Source organism: Natrix helvetica (genome assembly GCF_964273705.1).
Source record: "Natrix helvetica genome assembly, chromosome: 5".
NCBI classification, from domain to species: Eukaryota; Metazoa; Chordata; class Lepidosauria; order Squamata; family Natricidae; genus Natrix; species Natrix helvetica.
This window is the reverse complement of record NC_138551.1, coordinates 8013553-8032732: the sequence shown is the minus strand read 5'-3', so window position 1 is coordinate 8032732 and position 19180 is coordinate 8013553. Positions and strand designations below refer to the sequence as shown.

At 45.4% G+C, this 19180-nt stretch overlaps 1 protein-coding gene and 1 long non-coding RNA gene across 3 annotated transcripts in view; both read left to right on the top strand.

Annotated features, from left to right (window-relative positions):
* Positions 1-19180, top strand: part of LOC309392436 — a 198426-nt gene that overhangs the window by 117833 nt on the left and 61413 nt on the right. The window lies entirely within an intron of this gene.
* Positions 1-19180, top strand: part of CLCN2 (chloride voltage-gated channel 2) — a 144199-nt gene that overhangs the window by 70071 nt on the left and 54948 nt on the right. For both annotated transcript variants that reach the window (XM_081953625.1, XM_081953624.1), the window contains exons 6-7: positions 291-368; positions 6059-6137. In XM_081953625.1, coding sequence (XP_081809751.1) covers positions 291-368; positions 6059-6137 — 157 coding nt within the window. The remainder of the gene's footprint in view (positions 1-290; positions 369-6058; positions 6138-19180) is intronic.

Sequence of the window (19180 nt, the reverse complement as noted above, 5' to 3'; positions counted from 1 at the left end):
GCCTAGGCAAGAGGGTTGGACTAGAAGACCTGCAAGGTCCCTTCCAACTCTGCTATTGTATTGTATTGTATTGCATTGCATTGTATTGTATTGTATTGCATTGCATTGCATTGCATTGCATTGCATTGCATTGCATTGCATTGCATTGCATTGCATTGCATTGCATTGCATTGTATTGTATTGTATTGTATAGATAAATAAATAAACATAAAATCTCGGGAGAGTGTTTGGGCCCTGGCAACATTCTGAAGATCTTGCTAACTTCTTCTTTCTTCCTTTTTTGTGTTCAGGGACCTTTTGTCCACATAGCCAGCATGTGTGCGGCCCTCCTCAGCAAGTTTCTTTCGGTCTTTGGAGGCATTTATGAGGTGAGTATCTACCTCTCAGAAAGCAACTTAGAATATGGACTCTGAAAATGTAAAAACAAGAAGGCTGGAAAACCCCAAACTGTTGGTTAATCAGGGGTCCTTGGTGCTCTCTCTGTTTGGTTGTTTCCTTGCAGACGTCTCATTACCAAACTAGGTAACATTATCAGCGCATGGGTGATGCTACCTAATTTCGGTAATGAAAAGTCTAAAAGAAAACAACCAGAGAGCACCAAAGACCCTTCATTTCAGCTCTGAGCTAGAATTATTCTCCTTTATTGTCTGTGGAGATTCTCGGTCATCATGGTTCCAAAAGTGCTTTTTTTTTCCAAAAGAAAACTGGACTTTCCTTGGAGATGTTTCGCTTCTTTCTCATCCGAAAGGCTTCTTCAATTCCAACAGTCAGAACTGTTCCTGGATGAGAAGCAAAATGTCTTCAAAGACAAAAAAAAAGTCCACATTCTCCTTTATTGTTGATTGGTCACAACAGGAAAGGAGACCAGTTCCGAGTTGCATTCCCTTAGCCTCAGTCCTAAAATACTGCAAAATCTCCATTCCCTCCCCTCTCCAGGGGAAGGATACTGTAAAATCTCCATTCCCTCCTCACTCCAGGGGAAGGATACTGCAAAATCTCCATTCCCTCCCCACTCCAGGGGAAGGATACTGCAAAATCCCCATTCCCTCCTCACTCCAGGGGAAGGATACTGTAAAATCTCCATTCCCTCCCCACTCCAGGGGAAGGATACTGCAAAATCCCCATTCCCTCCCCACTCCAGGGGAAGGATACTGCAAAATCCCCATTCCCTCCTCACTCTAGGGGAAGGATACTGCAAAATCCCCATTCCCTCCCCACTCCAGGGGAAGGATACTGCAAAATCCCCATTCCCTCCCCACTCCAGGGGAAGGATACTGCAAAATCCCCATTCCCTCCCCACTCCAGGGGAAGGATACTGCAAAATCCCCATTCCCTCCTCACTCCAGGGGAAGGATACTGCAAAATCTCCATTCCCTCCCCACTCCAGGGGAAGGATACTGCAAAATCCCCATTCCCTCCTCACTCCAGGGGAAGGATACTGTAAAATCTCCATTCCCTCCCCACTCCAGGGGAAGGATACTGCAAAATCCCCATTCCCTCCCCACTCCAGGGGAAGGATACTGCAAAATCCCCATTCCCTCCTCACTCCAGGGGAAGGATACTGCAAAATCCCCATTCCCTCCCCACTCCAGGGGAAGGATACTGCAAAATCCCCATTCCCTCCCCACTCCAGGGGAAGGATACTGCAAAATCCCCATTCCCTCCCCACTCCAGGGGAAGGATACTGCAAAATCTCCATTCCCTCCCCACTCCAGGGGAAGGATACTGCAAAATCCCCATTCCCTCCCCACTCCAGGGGAAGGATACTGCAAAATCCCCATTCCCTCCCCACTCCAGGGGAAGGATACTGCAAAATCCCCATTCCCTCCCCACTCCAGGGGAAGGATACTGCAAAATCCCCATTCCCTCCTCACTCCAGGGGAAGGATACTGCAAAATCCCCATTCCCTCCTCACTCCAGGGGAAGGATACTGCAAAATCCCCATTCCCTCCCCACTCCAGGGGAAGGATACTGCAAAATCCCCATTCCCTCCCCACTCCAGGGGAAGGATACTGCAAAATCCCCATTCCCTCCCCACTCCAGGGGAAGGATATTGCAAAATCCCCATTCCCTCTCCACTCCAGGGGAAGGATACTGCAAAATCCCCATTCCCTCTCCACTCCAGGGGAAGGATACTGCAAAATCCCCATTCCCTCTCCACTCCAGGGGAAGGATACTGCAAAATCCCCATTCCCTCTCCACTCCAGGGGAAGGATACTGCAAAATCTCCATTCCCTCCCCACTCCAGGGGAGGATACTGCAAAATCTCCATTCCCTCCCCACTCCAGGGGGAAGGATACTGCAAAATCTCCATTCCCTCCCTACTCCAGGAGAAGGATACTGCAAAATCCCCATTCCCTCCCCACTCCAGGGGAAGGATACTGCAAAATCTCCATTCCCTCCCCTCTCCAGGGGAAGGATACTGCAAAATCTCCATTCCCTCCCCACTCCAGGGGGAAGGATACTGTAAAATCTCCATTCCCTCCCCACTCCAGGGGAAGGATACTGCAAAATCTCAATTCCCTCCCCACTCCAGGGGAAGGATACTGCAAAATCCCCATTCCCTCCCTTCTCCAGGGGAAGGATACTGTAAAATCTCCATTCCCTCCCCACTCCAGGGGAAGGATACTGCAAAATCCCCATTCCCTCCCCACTCCAGGGGAAGGATACTGCAAAATCCCCATTCCCTCCCCACTCCAGGGGAAGGATACTGTAAAATTTCTATTCCTTCCCCACTCCTGGAGGAAGGATACTGTAAAATCTCCATTCCCTCCCAATCAGCTGGGACTCGGGAGGCAGACAATAGATGGGGCATGGCCAGTCAGAGGTGGTATTTGCCGGTTCTCTGAACGACTCAAAATTTCCGCTACCGGTTCTCCAGAATTGGTCAGAACCTGCTGGATGCCACCTCTGCTACGGGCACTCCTGAACTCTTAGGAAAAGTACTGTTGTGGCCTTGTCCTCTTATTCCTGTTACCGTATTATGATTAGATTCATGACTTCATTCTCGAACTCTCTTGCCCGTCAGCTAGCGTTACATTGTGTTCCAAGGGCAGGCTGTCTGAGAACAATGGGGATTGTAGTCCAAGCTATTTAGAAGGTCTTGTTTTCCGAAGCTAGGGATAAAAATATATGTTGAAAGCTGAGAAAGGCCAGCCAAGCTGGGCGGTAAGAGCCAACGGAGGATTCCTAATGGTGGATGGTTTGTTTGCTCTCTGCATATCAGCCTCCGTGACATTAGCGGAAGAGGGGAGCGCCACGAGAAAACATTTCCGTGACATTTTATTTATCGGTTTGTTTATTTGTGAAATTGAAAAACTGCCCATCTCCCTTACAGATGCTTTCTTTTTCACTGCAGTCATCTTTGTAGTGTTGTTGTTGTTAGTTGCAAAGTCGTGTCTGACCCATCGCAGCCCCATGGACAACGTTCCTCCATTCCTTCCTGTCCTCTACCATCCTCCTTCCTGTCTTCTACCATCCTCCTTCCTGTCTTCTACCATCCTCCTTCCTGTCTTCTACCATCCTCCATTTAAGCCAGTGGTTCTCAACCTTCCCAATATCCTTTAATACAATTCCTCATGTTGTGGTGACCCCCAACCATCAAATTGGTTTCTCGGTTCCTAAGACCATCGAAAACATATGTGTTACCCGATGGTCTTAGGCGACCCCTGTGAAACGGTCGTTCGACCCCCAAAGGGGTCCCGACCCACAGGTTGAGAACCACTGATTTAAGCTCTTGCCTACTGCTTCGGTGACTCCATCCAGCCACCTCACCCCCTTCTTTTGCCCTCAGTCTTTCCCAGCTTGAGGCTCTTCTCCAGGGAGTCCTTCCTTCTCATTAGTTGGCCAAAGCATTTGAGTTTCCTCTTCAGGATCTGGCCTTCTAAAGAGCAGCCAGGGCTGATCTCCTCTAGGACTGAAGGTTGGATCGCCTTGTAGTCCAAGGGACTTGCAGGAGTTTTCTCCAACACCAGAGTTCAAAGGCCTCCATTCTTTGGTGCTCAGTCTTTCTTATGGTCCAACCTTCACAGTCATACATTGCAACTGGGAAAACCATAGTGTTGACTATACGTGCTTTAGATGGCAGGGTGATGTCTCTGTTTATATGCTGTCTAGATTTGCCATAGCTTTCCTCCCCGGGAGCAAGCGTATTTTAATTTCTTGGCTGCAGTCCCTATCTGCGGTGATCTTGGAGCCCAGGAAAATAAAATCGGTCACTACCTCCATTTATAGTTTAAAACTCAATAAATCCTCTTCCCGAGGATCTCCAGCAAAATGGCTTGCTAAGCTTTTGGAGAACAGAATGGGGTCTGGCTCAGGATGAGCTTCCCTCAATTGAATTGTGCATTAGGTTTAACAGAGCCCTGGTGCCACAGTGGCTAGAATGCAGTATTGCAGGTTAACTCTGCCCATATTTGGGAGTTCGATCCTGACCGGCTCAAGGTTGACTCAGCCTTCCATCTTTCCGAGGTCGGTAAAATGAGGACTCACATTGTTGGGGCCAATAGGCTGAGATTGTAAACTTCCCAGAAAGTGCTGTAAGGCAGTTAAGTCTAAGTGCTTTTGCTGTGGGTAGCTGATTGTTTCCCTTAGTGCAATCCTCCACTGTTACTTTTTTATTTTATTTATTTATATTCGGCCTGGTCATTATTATAAATAATTAAAGTGCTGAACATATCTAATACTCCTTCTGCCTTCTGTTTTCTTCCACAACAAGAACACTATGAGGTGAAATGAGCTCACAGAGAGAGAGAGAGAGAGAGCAGTTGGCCAAAGTCATATAACCAGCTTTCGTACCTAAGGCGGGACTAGAACTCACACGCTCCTGGTTTCTAGCCCACTGCTAAACCAGCACAGTATTTTTATGTTAACTCAATCAATCGAATCTTGGTCATTAAACCATAAAAAACATAAAATGGACTCACTCTGTCTTTCATGCATAGGGTGGGACTAGAATTCACCGTCTCCCGGTGATTGTCCCAAAGTCACCCAGCTGGTTTTCATGCCTAATGCGGGACTAGAATTCTCAGTCTCCTGGTGATTGGTACAAAGTCATCCAGCTGTTTTCATGCCTAAGGCAGGAGTAGAATTCTCAGTCTCCTGGTGATTGGCCCAAAGTCATCCAGCTGTTTTCATGCCTAAGGCGGGACTAGAATTCTCATTCTCCTGGTGATTGGCCCAAAGTCATCCAGCTGTTTTCATGCCTAAGGCGGGACTAGAACTCATGGTCTCCTGGAGATTGGCTCAAAGTCACCCAGCTGGCTTTCATGCTTAAGGCGCAACTAGAACTCACAGTTCTCCTGGTTTCTAGCCAGGTGCCTTCACCACTCTATGAAACGGGCCCATTGTATGTACAGGTCTCCATGCTCTCCAACTTCTAAAGGTTCTACCAGTGGTGGGTTGCAATTTATTTTACTACCCGTTTGCTCGTGTGTGTGTGCGCTCGCACGCTCGCACGACGCTTCTTTGCATGCGCAGAAATATCCGGGTGGGTGGGCGGAGCCTCCAGCCAATGCCCATCCGGGGCAAACCGGCAACAACCCACCTCTGGGTTCTACCAATCCTTTCCTTTCAACTCCTTCTCCAAAGATACACATCATCCGCCTTTCTGCAAAGTTAAACTTTATTTGAATGTTTTAGAAGGAAAATGTCCAACACTCACACCAGAGCTCTCTCTGCTAAGGAGGTACAAGACCACGAAATGTCATTTTGATGTATGCCGATTAGCGTGACAGTACAGTTAGGCTAAGTTTCAGGGGCCTTCCTGCCAACTGTCCCAAAGGAGCAACTGGACTTCCTTGTTATTCTTTGAAGACATTTCGCCTCTTGTCCAAGAAGCTTCTTCCGCTCTGACGGGATGGTGGGGATGCAACACCATCTTCAGCCAGAGCTGAAGAAGCCTCTTGGATGAGAGGTGAAACGTCTTCGAAGAAAAAACAAGGAAGCCCAGTTGCCTCTTGAAAAAATAAACACCTTTGGGACACCCATGACTCTGGATGGCTGAGCATCTCCTTAGACATTCCTGCCAATTGCCATTTCTTCTCTCTTTCTCTTGCAGAACGAATCCCGCAATATTGAAATGTTGGCCGCCGCTTGTGCGGTGGGTGTCGGCTGCTGCTTCGCTGCTCCCATTGGCGGTAAGACTTCCTTCCAGAACTTTCCATGTGGCTCGTCCTCGTCTCTGCCCCAAAACCTCTCCTTTCCTGCCTGCTCTGTCCCAAAAGGGGCTTCTTAATGAATTTGGCCGAGGAATGTGTTAAGGCTGAACCCACCCCATGGATAGGGACGTGAATTTCTGATGCTTTCCCCAAATGCGTTTCATAGGATATCAGAGTTGGAGGGGACCTTGGAGGTTTTCTAGTCCAACCCCCTGCTTGAGCAGGAGATGCTACATAATTTATGTTGCTGTGACATTTGTTAAGTCAGTTTTGCCCCATTTTACAAACTTTATTGCCTCCGTCGCTAAGTGAATCACTGCAGTTGATAAGTGAGTAACCCGGTTGTTAAGTGAATCTGGCTTCCCCCTTGACTTGGCTTGTCAGCAGGTGGCAATGGAGGATCAGGTGACCTGGGGGCACTGCGGCCGACATAAATAGGATGCAGTTGCCAGTCATCTGAGTTTTGATCACATGATGCTCCAAAGGCGGGACTAGAACTCACCGTCTCCTGGTGATTGGCTCAAAGTCATCCAGCCGGCTTTCATGCCAAAGGCAGGACTAGAACTCTTGTCTCTTGCTGTTTAGCCTGGTGCCTTAACCACTAGACCAAACTGGCTCCTTAAACTTATTTAAGAAATTTCTATAGCCTCCTAAAGCACATAAAGGTGTAAGGTGGCTTAAAATCAGAATCTGAAGAAATTGTGTTTGCATGACAGTGAATGTTGCTGTGGGAAGAGGGTTGTTTCTCTTTATTGTTCACACAACAGAATGTATTCAACCCAAGGTCTGGCACATTGTCCTTTCTATTTTTTTCTACAAAAGTTTTTTAAAAAAGAAAAAAAAGCCTGAAGTGGCCAAAGTTGGTAGAACTCTGGATGCATTCTGGGAGTTGAAGTCCACCCGATAGAGAAACACTAAGGCAGTATAATTCCTACACTTTTATCATTGCGTAATTTTATTTTATGTATTTATTTTATTTTATTATTTATTATTTTATTTATTTATTATTTTATTTATTATTTTATTTATTTATTTATTTATTTTATTTTATTTATTTTATTTATTTTATTTAATTTATTTAATTTATTTAATTTAATTTATTTATTTTATTTATTTTATTTATTTTATTTATTTTATTTATTTTATTTATTTTATTTATTTTATTTATTTTATTATTTATTTTATTTATTTATTTTATTTTATTTATTTTATTTATTTTATTTATTTTATTTATTTTATTTATTTCATTTATTTTATTTATTTTATTTATTTATTTATTTTATTTATTTTATTTATTTTATTTATTTTATTTATTTTATTTATTTTATTTATTTTATTTATTTTATTTTATTTATTTTATTTATTTTATTTATTTCATTTATTTCATTTCATTTATTTCATTTATTTTATTTCATTTCATCAAGCATGCATTGGATAACCTATCTAAGTATGAACATGATTATGAATACATGAAATGGATACGAATGCAAGGGAACATTATAACAGGGACGGTAGGCACATTGGTGCGCTTATGCACGCCACTTACACACCTCTTAGGAATGGGGGGAGGTCAACAGTAGACAGTCTAAGGTAAACGTTTTGTGGAAGAAACCACAGAGTCACGTAGAGCATTCCAGGCGTTGGCCACTCTGTTGCAGAAGTCATATTTTCTGCAGTCGAGTTTGGAGCGTTTTACCTTAAGTTTGGTATCTATTGTGTGCTCATGTGTTGTTGGGGTGAAGCTGAAGCAGTCATTGATAGGTAGGACATTGTAGTAGATAATTTTATGTACTACGCTTAAGTCGGCATAGTTCTAAGTTGTCTAAGCCCAAATTTTCAAGTCTAGGGCCATAAGGGACTCTGTTGTGAGCAGAGGAGTGGAGGACTCTTCTCGTGAAATACCTTTGGACTCGCCCGATTGTGCTAACGTCCGATATGAAGTGCGGGTTCCAGACGGATGAGCTGTATTCGAGAATTGGTCTAGCAAAGGTTTTGTATGCTCGGGTTAGCGGTTCAATATTAGCAGAGAAGAAGCTTCGCAGGATTAGGTCAATAACTCTCAATGGCTTTTTGGCAATGCTGTGACAGGGAGCTCTGGGGCTTAGATCATTAGATATGAGTACTCCAAGGTCCTTGACGGAGTGTGGGTTGTCTACAAGGTCGTGTCCACCCAGCTTATATTTTGTGTTCCGATTGGATTTAATTTGGTGGGAACCATATTGCAAATCCAGCCTTCCCAGCCTGCTGGTGAGGGAAACCATATCTAGCTCTCCCAAGCGCTCCTCGTTTAGGACGCAAGTACGTGGATGTAAATTTCCCAAATCCTGTTTTCTGGCAGACGCCGAGATTCCCAGGAACCGACCAGAGGTGCTACTGAGGGAAGGGCACCCTGCCTCCGTTCAGAAGCAGGCCTCTCACTCACTCCGGGTTGACTGGCGTTTGGGAGACCCACCAAACCGGATTGAAATTGGCGCTTCGGTGCAGTTGCGGGGAAGGCTCAACCTTGCATGTCCCAGCTAGGGAAATGCCGCCTTTGCTTGATCTTCTGGATCGCCTTAGGCAGCGAAGGCAGATCCAAGGTGGTGCATACGCCTGGAGGGATCCCACTTCTGCTTTCTCCCAGAATCTCGCACATTTTTTTCCCTTCTGGTGCTGATCCAGGCACGTTCTCCCGCGCCACCTGACTTCTTGAGGGTTTTATATCAATCAAAGGCACACCCTACACCAGGGGTGGCTAAATTTTTGTCGTCACGTGCTGAAAGCGTGTGTATGTGTGTGTGTGTGACAGAACAGAAAATATTAAACATATACGTATATGTATGTGTGTATATATATTTGTGTGTGTGTGTGTGTGTGTGTGTTGTATTTGTACTGATAAATAAATAAAGGGAGACTAGTATAGATCTATTTCGAGCTAATTAGCTCTCATCAGCTAGCCATGGCTAGCTCGAAATAGATCTATACTAGTCTCCCTTTATTTATTTATCAGTACAAATACAACACAAATATAAAAAAGGCAACATTAAAAATAAAAATATGGTTTTCTGCCTGCATGGTCTGGACAGAAAGAGGGAGTAGTGACCTTCCTCCCATATTTAGGCATACCAGGGGTTGTAACACAAATATATATATACACACACACATATACATACATACACACACAAGAGCGAGACATAAAGCGGGCTGGGGGGGTGAATATAGTTAGGATAGATTAGCGAAGGTAACAGAATAAGAAATGGTATCAAATTATATTTGGGTTTGCGGAAATACCGTCTCCAGGAAACATAAACTGAGACCTGAAAGAGACACCTACAATAATAGAAAAGAAAGGGAGAGAGAAGGAGAGAATGAAAGGAAGACGGGAGGAAAAAGAAAGAGGTAAGGAGAGGAGGATTGGAAGGGAGAGGAAGAGAAGGAGAGAGGGTAGGGAGAGGAAGAGTAGGAGTAGGAGAAAGGGAAGAAGGATGGGGAAAGAGAGGAGGAAGGAAGAAAGTAGAGAAGGGAAGGAGGGAGAAAAGAAAGGGGAAATAAGGTGGTGTTACAACAGGAGGAAGGGATGGTAAACAAGGCCACCCAAACTGTATATTATAACCTGTTAAATGAAATAATAAATGTAGAAGAATGATAAAGGTAAAGGAGAATACCCATTATGTGAATGTAAGAGAATAAATTTTTTTTTTTAAGTTTCTGGAAAGAAATGCAATGCACGCTTCACCCCTCCCACGGGCCCTCACGCATTTGCACGTAACACCCCATGGGCGTCCCACCCCCAGGCATGTGCACGCAACCCCCCGCCCATGCATTCACAATCCTCGTTTTGGGCCTGGAAGGCCTCCTGCACCAACCTGGAAGCCAAAATGGGTTACACGTGGGCGGTGCTTGAGCCTCCCAAATGCAATGCGTGTGCCACCTCCCCCATGCATGCATGCCCGCATCCCCTACATGTGCCCCTCTCTCCCTACGCATGGGTGGCAGAGACCCAAAGACCAGCTGATTGGTGGTAGGCGTGGGCACATGCGCGGTGGAGCCGGGGTGGGGAGACAGCTGGTGTGCCCGCAGAGAGGGCATAGGTTCACCATTGTGGCCCTACACCCCCCTTCAAAAGCTGGGAGGAAGCAATGAAGTGGGTGCCCAAGCTCACTTCAAGCCAGCTTGGCCTTAAGCAGGGGCTCCAATCAGTTTGTGGGAATCGAGGCATTTACGATCATGGATTAGGCTCCTTGGAACCACCCTAAATTTTCCAAAATAAATAAATTCATCCCAGTGTTTATGAAGCTTCTCAGTCATCCAGGTCCCAAAGGTGCTTTTTTTTTTTTTTCAAGAGTCATCTGGACTCTCTTGGTTTTTCTTTGAAGACGTTTCGCTTCTCATTCAAGAGGCTTCCTCCATTCTGACTGGATGGTGGGGAATGGGAGGGTTTATATTCCAATCAGTCAGAGCGTCCAGTCAGGGCCGAAGAAGCTTCTTGGAGGAGAAGCAAAACGCCTTCAAGGAAAAATCAAGGAAATCCAGTTGCCTCTTGAAAAAAGCCCCTTTGGGACAACCGTTGTTCTGACCTAGACTTCACAAGAGCATAAAACAAACTCCTGGTCCCGACAAAAACCCCTTTTATTAATTGACTGTGAATTCTGCTCATTCACATCCAGCCAAGTCTTTCGAGGGAGGATTTACAGTCACAGACCTTCTCTGGCTTGGAGAGCTGACAGGCCGACATCTGCAGAACTTGGCAAGGAGCCTCGGAGAGTGACGAACAATGAAGTGAACTCCTGCAAACTCCACTCCCCTTTCGCTCCTCTTTTATTTCCTCTGGGAGGGGCCATTCATCGTCCACCTTACTCCCAAGTCGACCCTTGTTTTCCTTCCCTTCCTCTGGCAACTCTGCACATGGGCACACTGGGAACAGGCGCCAGCTGTTCTTCTGCCTCACTGATGTCTGACTCCGAAGGCAGCTGATAACTGTCAGACGGCCCTGGCCCCCTCTCTGCCTCCGACACAGAGCCCTCGTCAGAGCCTTCCCCAGACTCCAGGACTGGCCCAGGTTCCTCCCCAACCTCCTCACTGCCCGAATCTGCTGCCAGATCCACTGGCCGATGGTGGGCCACAAGAACCATGAGCTGCATGACTGAGAATCTCCATAGATATTAAATCATAGTATAAAATAGAAATGAAATAAATATAGTAGTGAATGGGAGAGAGAAAGCAAGGTGAAGGAGAAGTGCGGGTAGTCCTCGACTTACAGCAGTTCATTTAGTGACCGTTCAAAGTTACCTGAAAAAAATGACTTTTTCTCATTCCCAACCACTACAGCATCCCTGCAGTCACACGATCAAAATTCAGACACTTGTCCACTGAGTCCTATTTATGACAGTTGCAGCATCCTGGGGTCAGGTGAATCCCCTTTTTGCGACCTCCTGACAAGCAAAGTCAATGGGGAAGCCAGATTCACTTAACGACCCTGTTATTAAATGAACAACTGAAGTGATTCACTTAACAACCAGCCATTGGTTGATTTTCAATCATCCCTTTAGTGACTGTTTGAAATTAGAACAGCTCCGGAAAAAGTGACTTGTGATCGTTTCTCACACTTACGACCATTGCAACTTCCCCATGGTCACATGATCAAAATTCAGATACTTGGCAACTGACTCATATTTATGACGGTTACAGTGTTCTGAGGTCACCTGATCCCCTTTTACAACGTTCCAACAAGGAAAGTCAACCGGGAATCCAGATTCACTTAAGGACCGTGTTAGTACCTTAACACCTGCAGTGATTCGCTTAACAACGGAGGCAAGGAAAGTCATAAAACGGGGCACAGCTCCTTTAAACAACTGTCTCAATCGGGAAGAGAAAGGTTGGGTTCCATTGTGGTCGTAGGTCGAGGACCTGTCCGTATTTTCTCCCTGTCCCTTCATTTCCCTCCATCTGTTTGGGGGCAACTTTGAGCCAAAGGTGTCAATTCAGGGGAAAAGAGAAAAGCTCCTTTTGCTGCAAAATGTAGAAGGGGGAGATGAAAGGCGAGTCAGGAGAGATTTTTTATGGAGCATTTGCGGGTGGATCCCTGTGTTAAAAGCTGTAGATCCAGCAGCTGCCAATTGATCATCTTCTTGGGAATGTCAGTTTAAGTTGAGAGGCAGCTTAAAAGCCGCAGCCAAGAGCCATTGAAGCGTCTACGGCCATACTACCCTGAACGCGCCCGATCCCGTCTGATCTCGGAAGCTAAGCAGGGTCAGGCCTGGTTAGTACTTGGATGGGAGACCGCCTGGGAATACCGGGTGCTGTAGGCTTTTGGCACCCCTTCTTTCCCCCCCTACTTCCCTTTTTGGCACCCCCATCTCCCCTGGCCTACAAGACCCCTCCCTCTCTCTTTCCCTCCTGCTCCGAGACCCTCACCCGGGGAACCAAGGCTCGACTTTGCTTGCAACTTGCAACCCAGTGCAGGGAATGCAGGGCTGCTTTTCTCCCAGCCAAGGAAGCTTAGGGGACCGCTTGGCCTGAAGGGCAGCATGTAACAAGGAAGGGGAAGAAAAACAGCAGCAGCAGCAGTAAAAGAAGGGATACAGTTATGGGCTTGTTGGCAGGGGATGATGGTCCCAATAGTAGTTCTGCTCAAAGCTGTTGCGTAGGTTGGAGCCGAGAGGCAGCTTAAAAGCCGCAGCCAAGAGCTCTTGAACCGTCTACGGCCATACTACCCTGAACGCGCCCGATCCCGTCTGATCTCGGAAGCTAAGCAGGGTCAGGCCTGGTTAGTACTTGGATGGGAGACCGCCTGGGAATACCGGGTGCTGTAGGCTTTTTGGCACTTTACCCTACTCTTCCCTTCCCCCCCCTCCCTTGTCCAGCCTGTCCTAAACTTTTGCTGCAAAGTGCAACCCATACAGGGAAGGCTCAGCTGCCTCTGGCTCTGTTAGGGTAGCGTGGCATGCTGTAGTAACTGAGTAAAGGGCAGAAAACGTGGGCAGGGGCAGCAGCAAGGAAAGGAGAGGTGGGTTCTTTTGATGGCAGGGGATGATGGTCTGGATTGGAGTCCCCCTTGGAGATGAGCTACTAGCTGAGTGCACGTGGATACCCAGCGCCAGCTTAAAAGCCGCAGCCAAGAGCCGTTGAAGCGTCTACGGCCATACTACCCTGAACGCGCCCGATCCCGTCTGATCTCGGAAGCTAAGCAGGGTCAGGCCTGGTTAGTACTTGGATGGGAGACCGCCTGGGAATACCGGGTGCTGTAGGCTTTTTATTTATTTTTTGCACCCTTTCTCTTTCACCCCCTCCCATTTTTGTACCCATCTGTCCTGGCCTACAAGACCCCTCCCCCTCCCTTTCCCTCCTGCTCCGAGACCCGCACCCGGGAACCAAGGCTCGACTTTGCTTGCAACTTGCAATCCAGTGCAGGGAATGCACGGCTGCTTTTCTCCCAGCCAAGGAAGCTTAGGGGACAGCTTGGCCTGAAGGGCAGCATGTAACAAGGAAGGGGAAGAAAAACAGCAGCAGCAGCAGCAGCAGTAAAAGAAGGGATACAGTTGTGGGCTCGTTGGCAGGGGATGATGGTCCCAGTGGTAGTTCTGCTCGAAGCTGTTGCGTAGGTTGGAGCCGAGAGGCAGCTTAAAAGCCGCAGCCAAGAGCCGCTGAAGCGTCTACGGCCATACTACCCTGAACGCGCCCGATCCCGTCTGATCTCGGAAGCTAAGCAGGGTCAGGCCTGGTTAGTACTTGGATGGGAGACCGCCTGGGAATACCGGGTGCTGTAGGCTTTTTTTTTCTTTGCACCCGTGCTCAAAGTAGCTAAAGATATGTTTCGTGGCTTCCCATGCAGCTTCTGGTAGTGAGTCATTTTCTTTTCTATGAACTCAAAACAGATCCTTAATTCTGTAACCAGATTTTCCTCCGGAGGTAAATGTTTCCCTTAAAGACCAAAGAATGGGTTGGGAATTTGAACCCGGGGCCATTTAAAGCGACGTTTGAATCCTGCTTGTGGCACCTGATTTTTTTTTCCTAGGTTTTATTTTGCGTTTTAGCAAGGAAATAAATAGTTTTAGCTTTAAATTGCTTTAGCAAGTGTGCTATTGTGAGACAAGGATGTCAAAAATTACCTATAATGAATATAGAATAACAGAGTTGGAAGGGACCTTGGAGGTCTTCTAGTCCAACCCCCTGCTTAGACAGGAAACCCTATACTACTTCAGACAAATGGATATCCAAAATCTTCTTTAAAAACTTCTGCCATTGGAGCATTCACATATGAGGAGGAGGAGAATTGGAGGGGGGGGGAGAATCCCAAATTCCTAGGAAGAAATAACTTTACAAAGCTAATGGCACTTCCACTTTTCCACAATAATGGACATACTACCCAAAGCTTGTCCTTGACTTACAACAGTTCATTTAGTGCAGGGGTGTCCAAACTTGGCAACTTTAAGACTTGTGGACTTCAACTCCCAGAATTCTCCAGCCAGCTGGCTGGGGAATTCTGGGAGTTGAAGTCCACAAGTCTTAAAGTTGCCAAGTTTGGACACCCCTGATTTAGTGAACTGTTTTGTGTCCAAAATTACAACGGCACTGAAAAAAGTGACTTATGGCCATTTTTCACACTTATGACCATTGTAGCATCCCCATGGTCACGTGATCAAAATTTGGATGCTTGGCAACTGACTCGTATTTATGACGGTTTGCAGTATCCCGGGGACTTGTGATCCCCTTTTGGGACCTCCTGACAATGGGGAGGCCAGATTCACTTAACAACCAGGTTGTTGACTTAACAACTGCAATGATTCACTTAACAGCCGTGGTAAGAGAAGTCATAAAATGGGGCAAAATCCATTTAACAAATGTTTCACTGAACAACATAAACTTTGGGCTCAATTGCGGTCATAAGTTGGGGACTCTCTGTACACAATTCCCAAAGCTTGCACACGTCCTCAATTTACAGCCATTCACTTAGTGGCCATTCAAAGTTACAACGCCCTGAAAAAAGGGACTTATTTCCATTTTTTCACACTTACGACCGTTATAGCATCCCCATGGTCACGTGATCAAAATTCGCCCACTTGGCAACTGACTCGTATTTATGACCGTTTGCAGTCCTCCTGACAGGCAAATTCAATGGGGAAGCCAGATTTCAGTTCACAAACGTATTATTAATTTCACAACTGCGGTGATTCACTTAACAAACCTGGCAAGAAAGCTCATAAAATGGATCGAAACTCACATAAGAACTATCTTGCTTTGCAGTGTACATTTTGGGCTCAAGCCCCAAATTAAGAGATTATGGGGGGGGGGTGTCATAAAAAGGGAGTGATTGTCATAGTAAGCCGAGGACTATCTGTGAAGTCTTTTATAAAATGTTGGACAATCAGCTAAATATGAGCCAGCTGTGTGCAGCGGCAGCCAAAAAAGCCAATGCAATCCCTAAGTTGCATTAACAGACAGATACAATCACAATCAAGAGAGGTACTAATACCACTCTATAAAGCCCTAGTAAGACCACACCTAGAGTACTGCATCCAGTTTTGGTCACCACACTATGAAAAAAAGATGTTGAGACTCTAGAAAAAGTGCATAGAAGAGTAACCAGGATGATGAGGGGACTGGAGACTAAAATATATGATGAATAGTTGCAGGAACTGGGCATGGCTAGTCTAGTGAAGAGAAGGACCAGGCTAGACTTGAGAGCAGTGTTCCAAAATTTGAGGGGTTGCCACAGAGAGGAGGTGGTCAAGCTATTTTCCAAGGCACCTGAAGGCCAGACAAGGAATAATGGATGGAAACTGACCAAGGAGAAAGATTCAACCTGGAAATAAGGAGGAATTTTCTGACAGTGAGGACAATCAACCAATGGAACTGAAGTTGCCTTCAGAAGCTTCATCACTGGAGGCTTTCAAGAAGAGACTGGACTGCCATCTGTCAGAAATGGTGTAGTGTCTCCTGCTTGGGCAGGGGGTTGGACTAGATGACCTACAAGGTCCCTTACAACTCTGTTAAGCTGTACAATTGCCTTTGCATTTTTTTAAAAAAATTGTTGGAAAAGGGTTGCAGACGGCAGAGAAAGCTTGGTGGGGATAGGAAAGGCCATCTATCCTGCCTTTTTTCCGATGCTGGCTAACAACCACTGAGCTAGGACAGGCTGCTGCCAAGACAAATTCCTTGCTGGAGAAATAAATTGTGTTGTTCTTTTCAACTCTATCCCTGCGCTGTTGCATTCATTGATAATGGAAGGAGGGGGCAGAGGGACTTTTGATTTCAAGCAGCTTTCAAGGTTGCCAAGAAATAATTTCCTCGCCCACCCCATTGAATCCGGGGGGGGGGGGGGGGGGAAATAAACGTCTTTGTTTTGTTTAAAAAAAAAAACACCAGATTATCCAAACGGGCCTCGTGCATTTGTCAAAATATTTAGATCTGGATCTAGGATATTTCCCGTGGTGGCAGGGAGGGAGGGAGGGTCGCCTTGTCATCCAGAATAAAGCTATTTTCAATAAAGGCCTCTTTGTGCAACCATATTTATATTTGCCTTTGACTTGCTGTAATTTAGGGGCAAGTGGCATGGAGACATTTCCTCTCTGCCTCCAGCGAATTTGGAGAGTTTAAACTCTTTGTTCAGTTTTGAGGCGGATGGTGCATTAATGACTTTATATCCAAATAAGTTATGAATGTGAGCTGTGTAGTTAGAAGAGAAGAGAAGAGAATACAAAAGGAGAGGATAGGATAGGATAGGATATGGAAAGGATAGAATAGAATTAGTATAGAATACAATACAGAAAGAATAGGATAGGATAGAATAGGATAGGATAGAATTAGAATAGAATAGAATAGAATGGAATGGAATAGAATAGAATGGAATAGGATGCAATACAATACAATAAGGAGAGGATAGGATAGGATAAGATAGGATAGGATAGGATAGAATACGGAAAGGATAGAATAGAATTAGTATAGAATACAATTCAGAAAGAATAGGATAGGATATAATAGGATAGGATAGAATTAGAATAGAATAGAATACAATAAAATAGAATACAATGCAATACAATACAATACAATATGGAAAGAATATGATAGGATAGGATAGGATAGGATAAGATAGGATAGAATAGGATAGAATAGGATAGAATGGAATAGAATAGAATAGAATAGAATAGAATAGAATAGAATAGAATAGAATAGAATTCTTTATTGGCCAAGTGTGATTGGGCACACAAGGAATTTGTCTTTGGTGCAGATTCTCTCAGTGTACATAAAAAGACAAGATACATTCGTCAAGAATCATAAGGTACAACACTTAAGGGTAGTCATAGGGTACAAATAAGCAATCAGGAAACAATCAATATCAATATAAATCGTAAGGATACAAGCAACAAAGTTACAGTCCTGCAGTCCTACGTGAGAGGAGATGCGTGACAGAAACAATGAGAAGACTAAGAGTTATAGTAATGCAGCCTTAGTGAATGGTTTGGCAGTGTTGAGGGAATTATTTGTTTAGCAGAGGGATGGCATTCTGGAAAAAACTCTTCTTGTGTCTAGTTGCCTTGGTCTGCAGTGCCCTATGGCGTCGTTTTGAAGGTAGGAGTTAGAACAATTTATGTCCAGGATACGAGGGGTTTGTAGATATTTTCACAGTCCTCTTTTTGACTCGTGCAGCATACAGGTCCTCAATGGAAGGCAGGTTGGCAGTATTTGTTTTTTTCTGCAGTTCTGATTCTCCTCTGAAGTCCGTGTCTGTCTTGTTGGGTTGGGTTCTAGTCCAATCACCTGCTCATACAGGAAACCCTATACAGGTAGTCCTCGACTTACAAGCCACAGTTGTGCCCAACATTTCTGTGGCTAAGCGAGACAGTCGCTAAATGAGTTTTACTCCATTTTACAACCTTTCTTGCCACTGCTCTTGTTAATTTAGTAACCCGGTTGTTAAGTGAATCTGGCTTCCCCATTGACTTTGCTTGTCAGACTGTCGTAAAAGAGGATCACGTGACCCCGGGGCACTGAAACCGTCATAAATATGAAGCAGTTGCCAAGTGTCCAAATTTTTGATCGCATGACCAGGAGGATACTTCAAATGTAAGTGTGAAAAATGGTCATGTCACTTTTTTCAGTGTCGTGCTAACTTTGAACGGTCACTAAATGAATTGTCAGAAGTCAAGGACTACCTGTATACACCCTTACACACTGGTGTGTTACACACCTCCTTGTTGATTTCTCTATTTATTGCACTGCTGTTCTCCTGCAGTGCAAATCCAGTCTCCAAATTTGCAACCACTCGTTGTCGAAGGAGTTGTTAGACACCGTAACTACCTCGGCGTAGGCTTGCTTTACCATGAATCAGGGGGTGTCTTCTTTCCTTCTTTTGATATTTAGGCTTCCTTGCAAATTTGATTGACGCTATCAATCAACTTGGGCCCAGCTAAGATCTTGAAAGAAAAGGAGGATGCTTAAAAATAATTCCTTTAAAGTTCAACTCTCATTTTTTTTTTTTTTTATTGCTGGCTCATTCTAATCTTTTTGCTGTCGTCTGTGGTGCCTTTGTGCGTCATTCCTTCTTGAAGAGAAGAATGGATGAAGCCATTCACAGGGCTATTCATCAATTTCCCGCAATAAACAAATAGATACTTTTCAAGGCCATTAAATTAATCTAAGGCTTCCCAGAAGCACTTTTTTTCCAAACAGCGACTGGACTTCCTTGATTTTTCTTTAAAATGTTTCCCTTCTCATCCAAGAAGCTTCTTCACTTCTAACTCTCCTCCCCACTCTCAGAACTGAGAGCACCGAGGTCATCCAATCCAACCCATAATCTTGTAATGATTGAGATGTGTGGTTGGCATCCAGTGGTGGGATTCAATTTTTTTTACTACCGGTTCTGTGGTCGTGGTGAGCGTGGCTTGGGGGCTGTGGCAGGGGAAGGACACTGCAAAATCCCCATTTCCTCCCGACCAGATGGGACTTGGGAGGCAGAGAATAGATGGGGGCGCGGCCAGCCACAGTTGTTATTTACCGATTTTCCGAACTACTCAAAATTCCCGCTACCGGTTCTCCAGAACTGG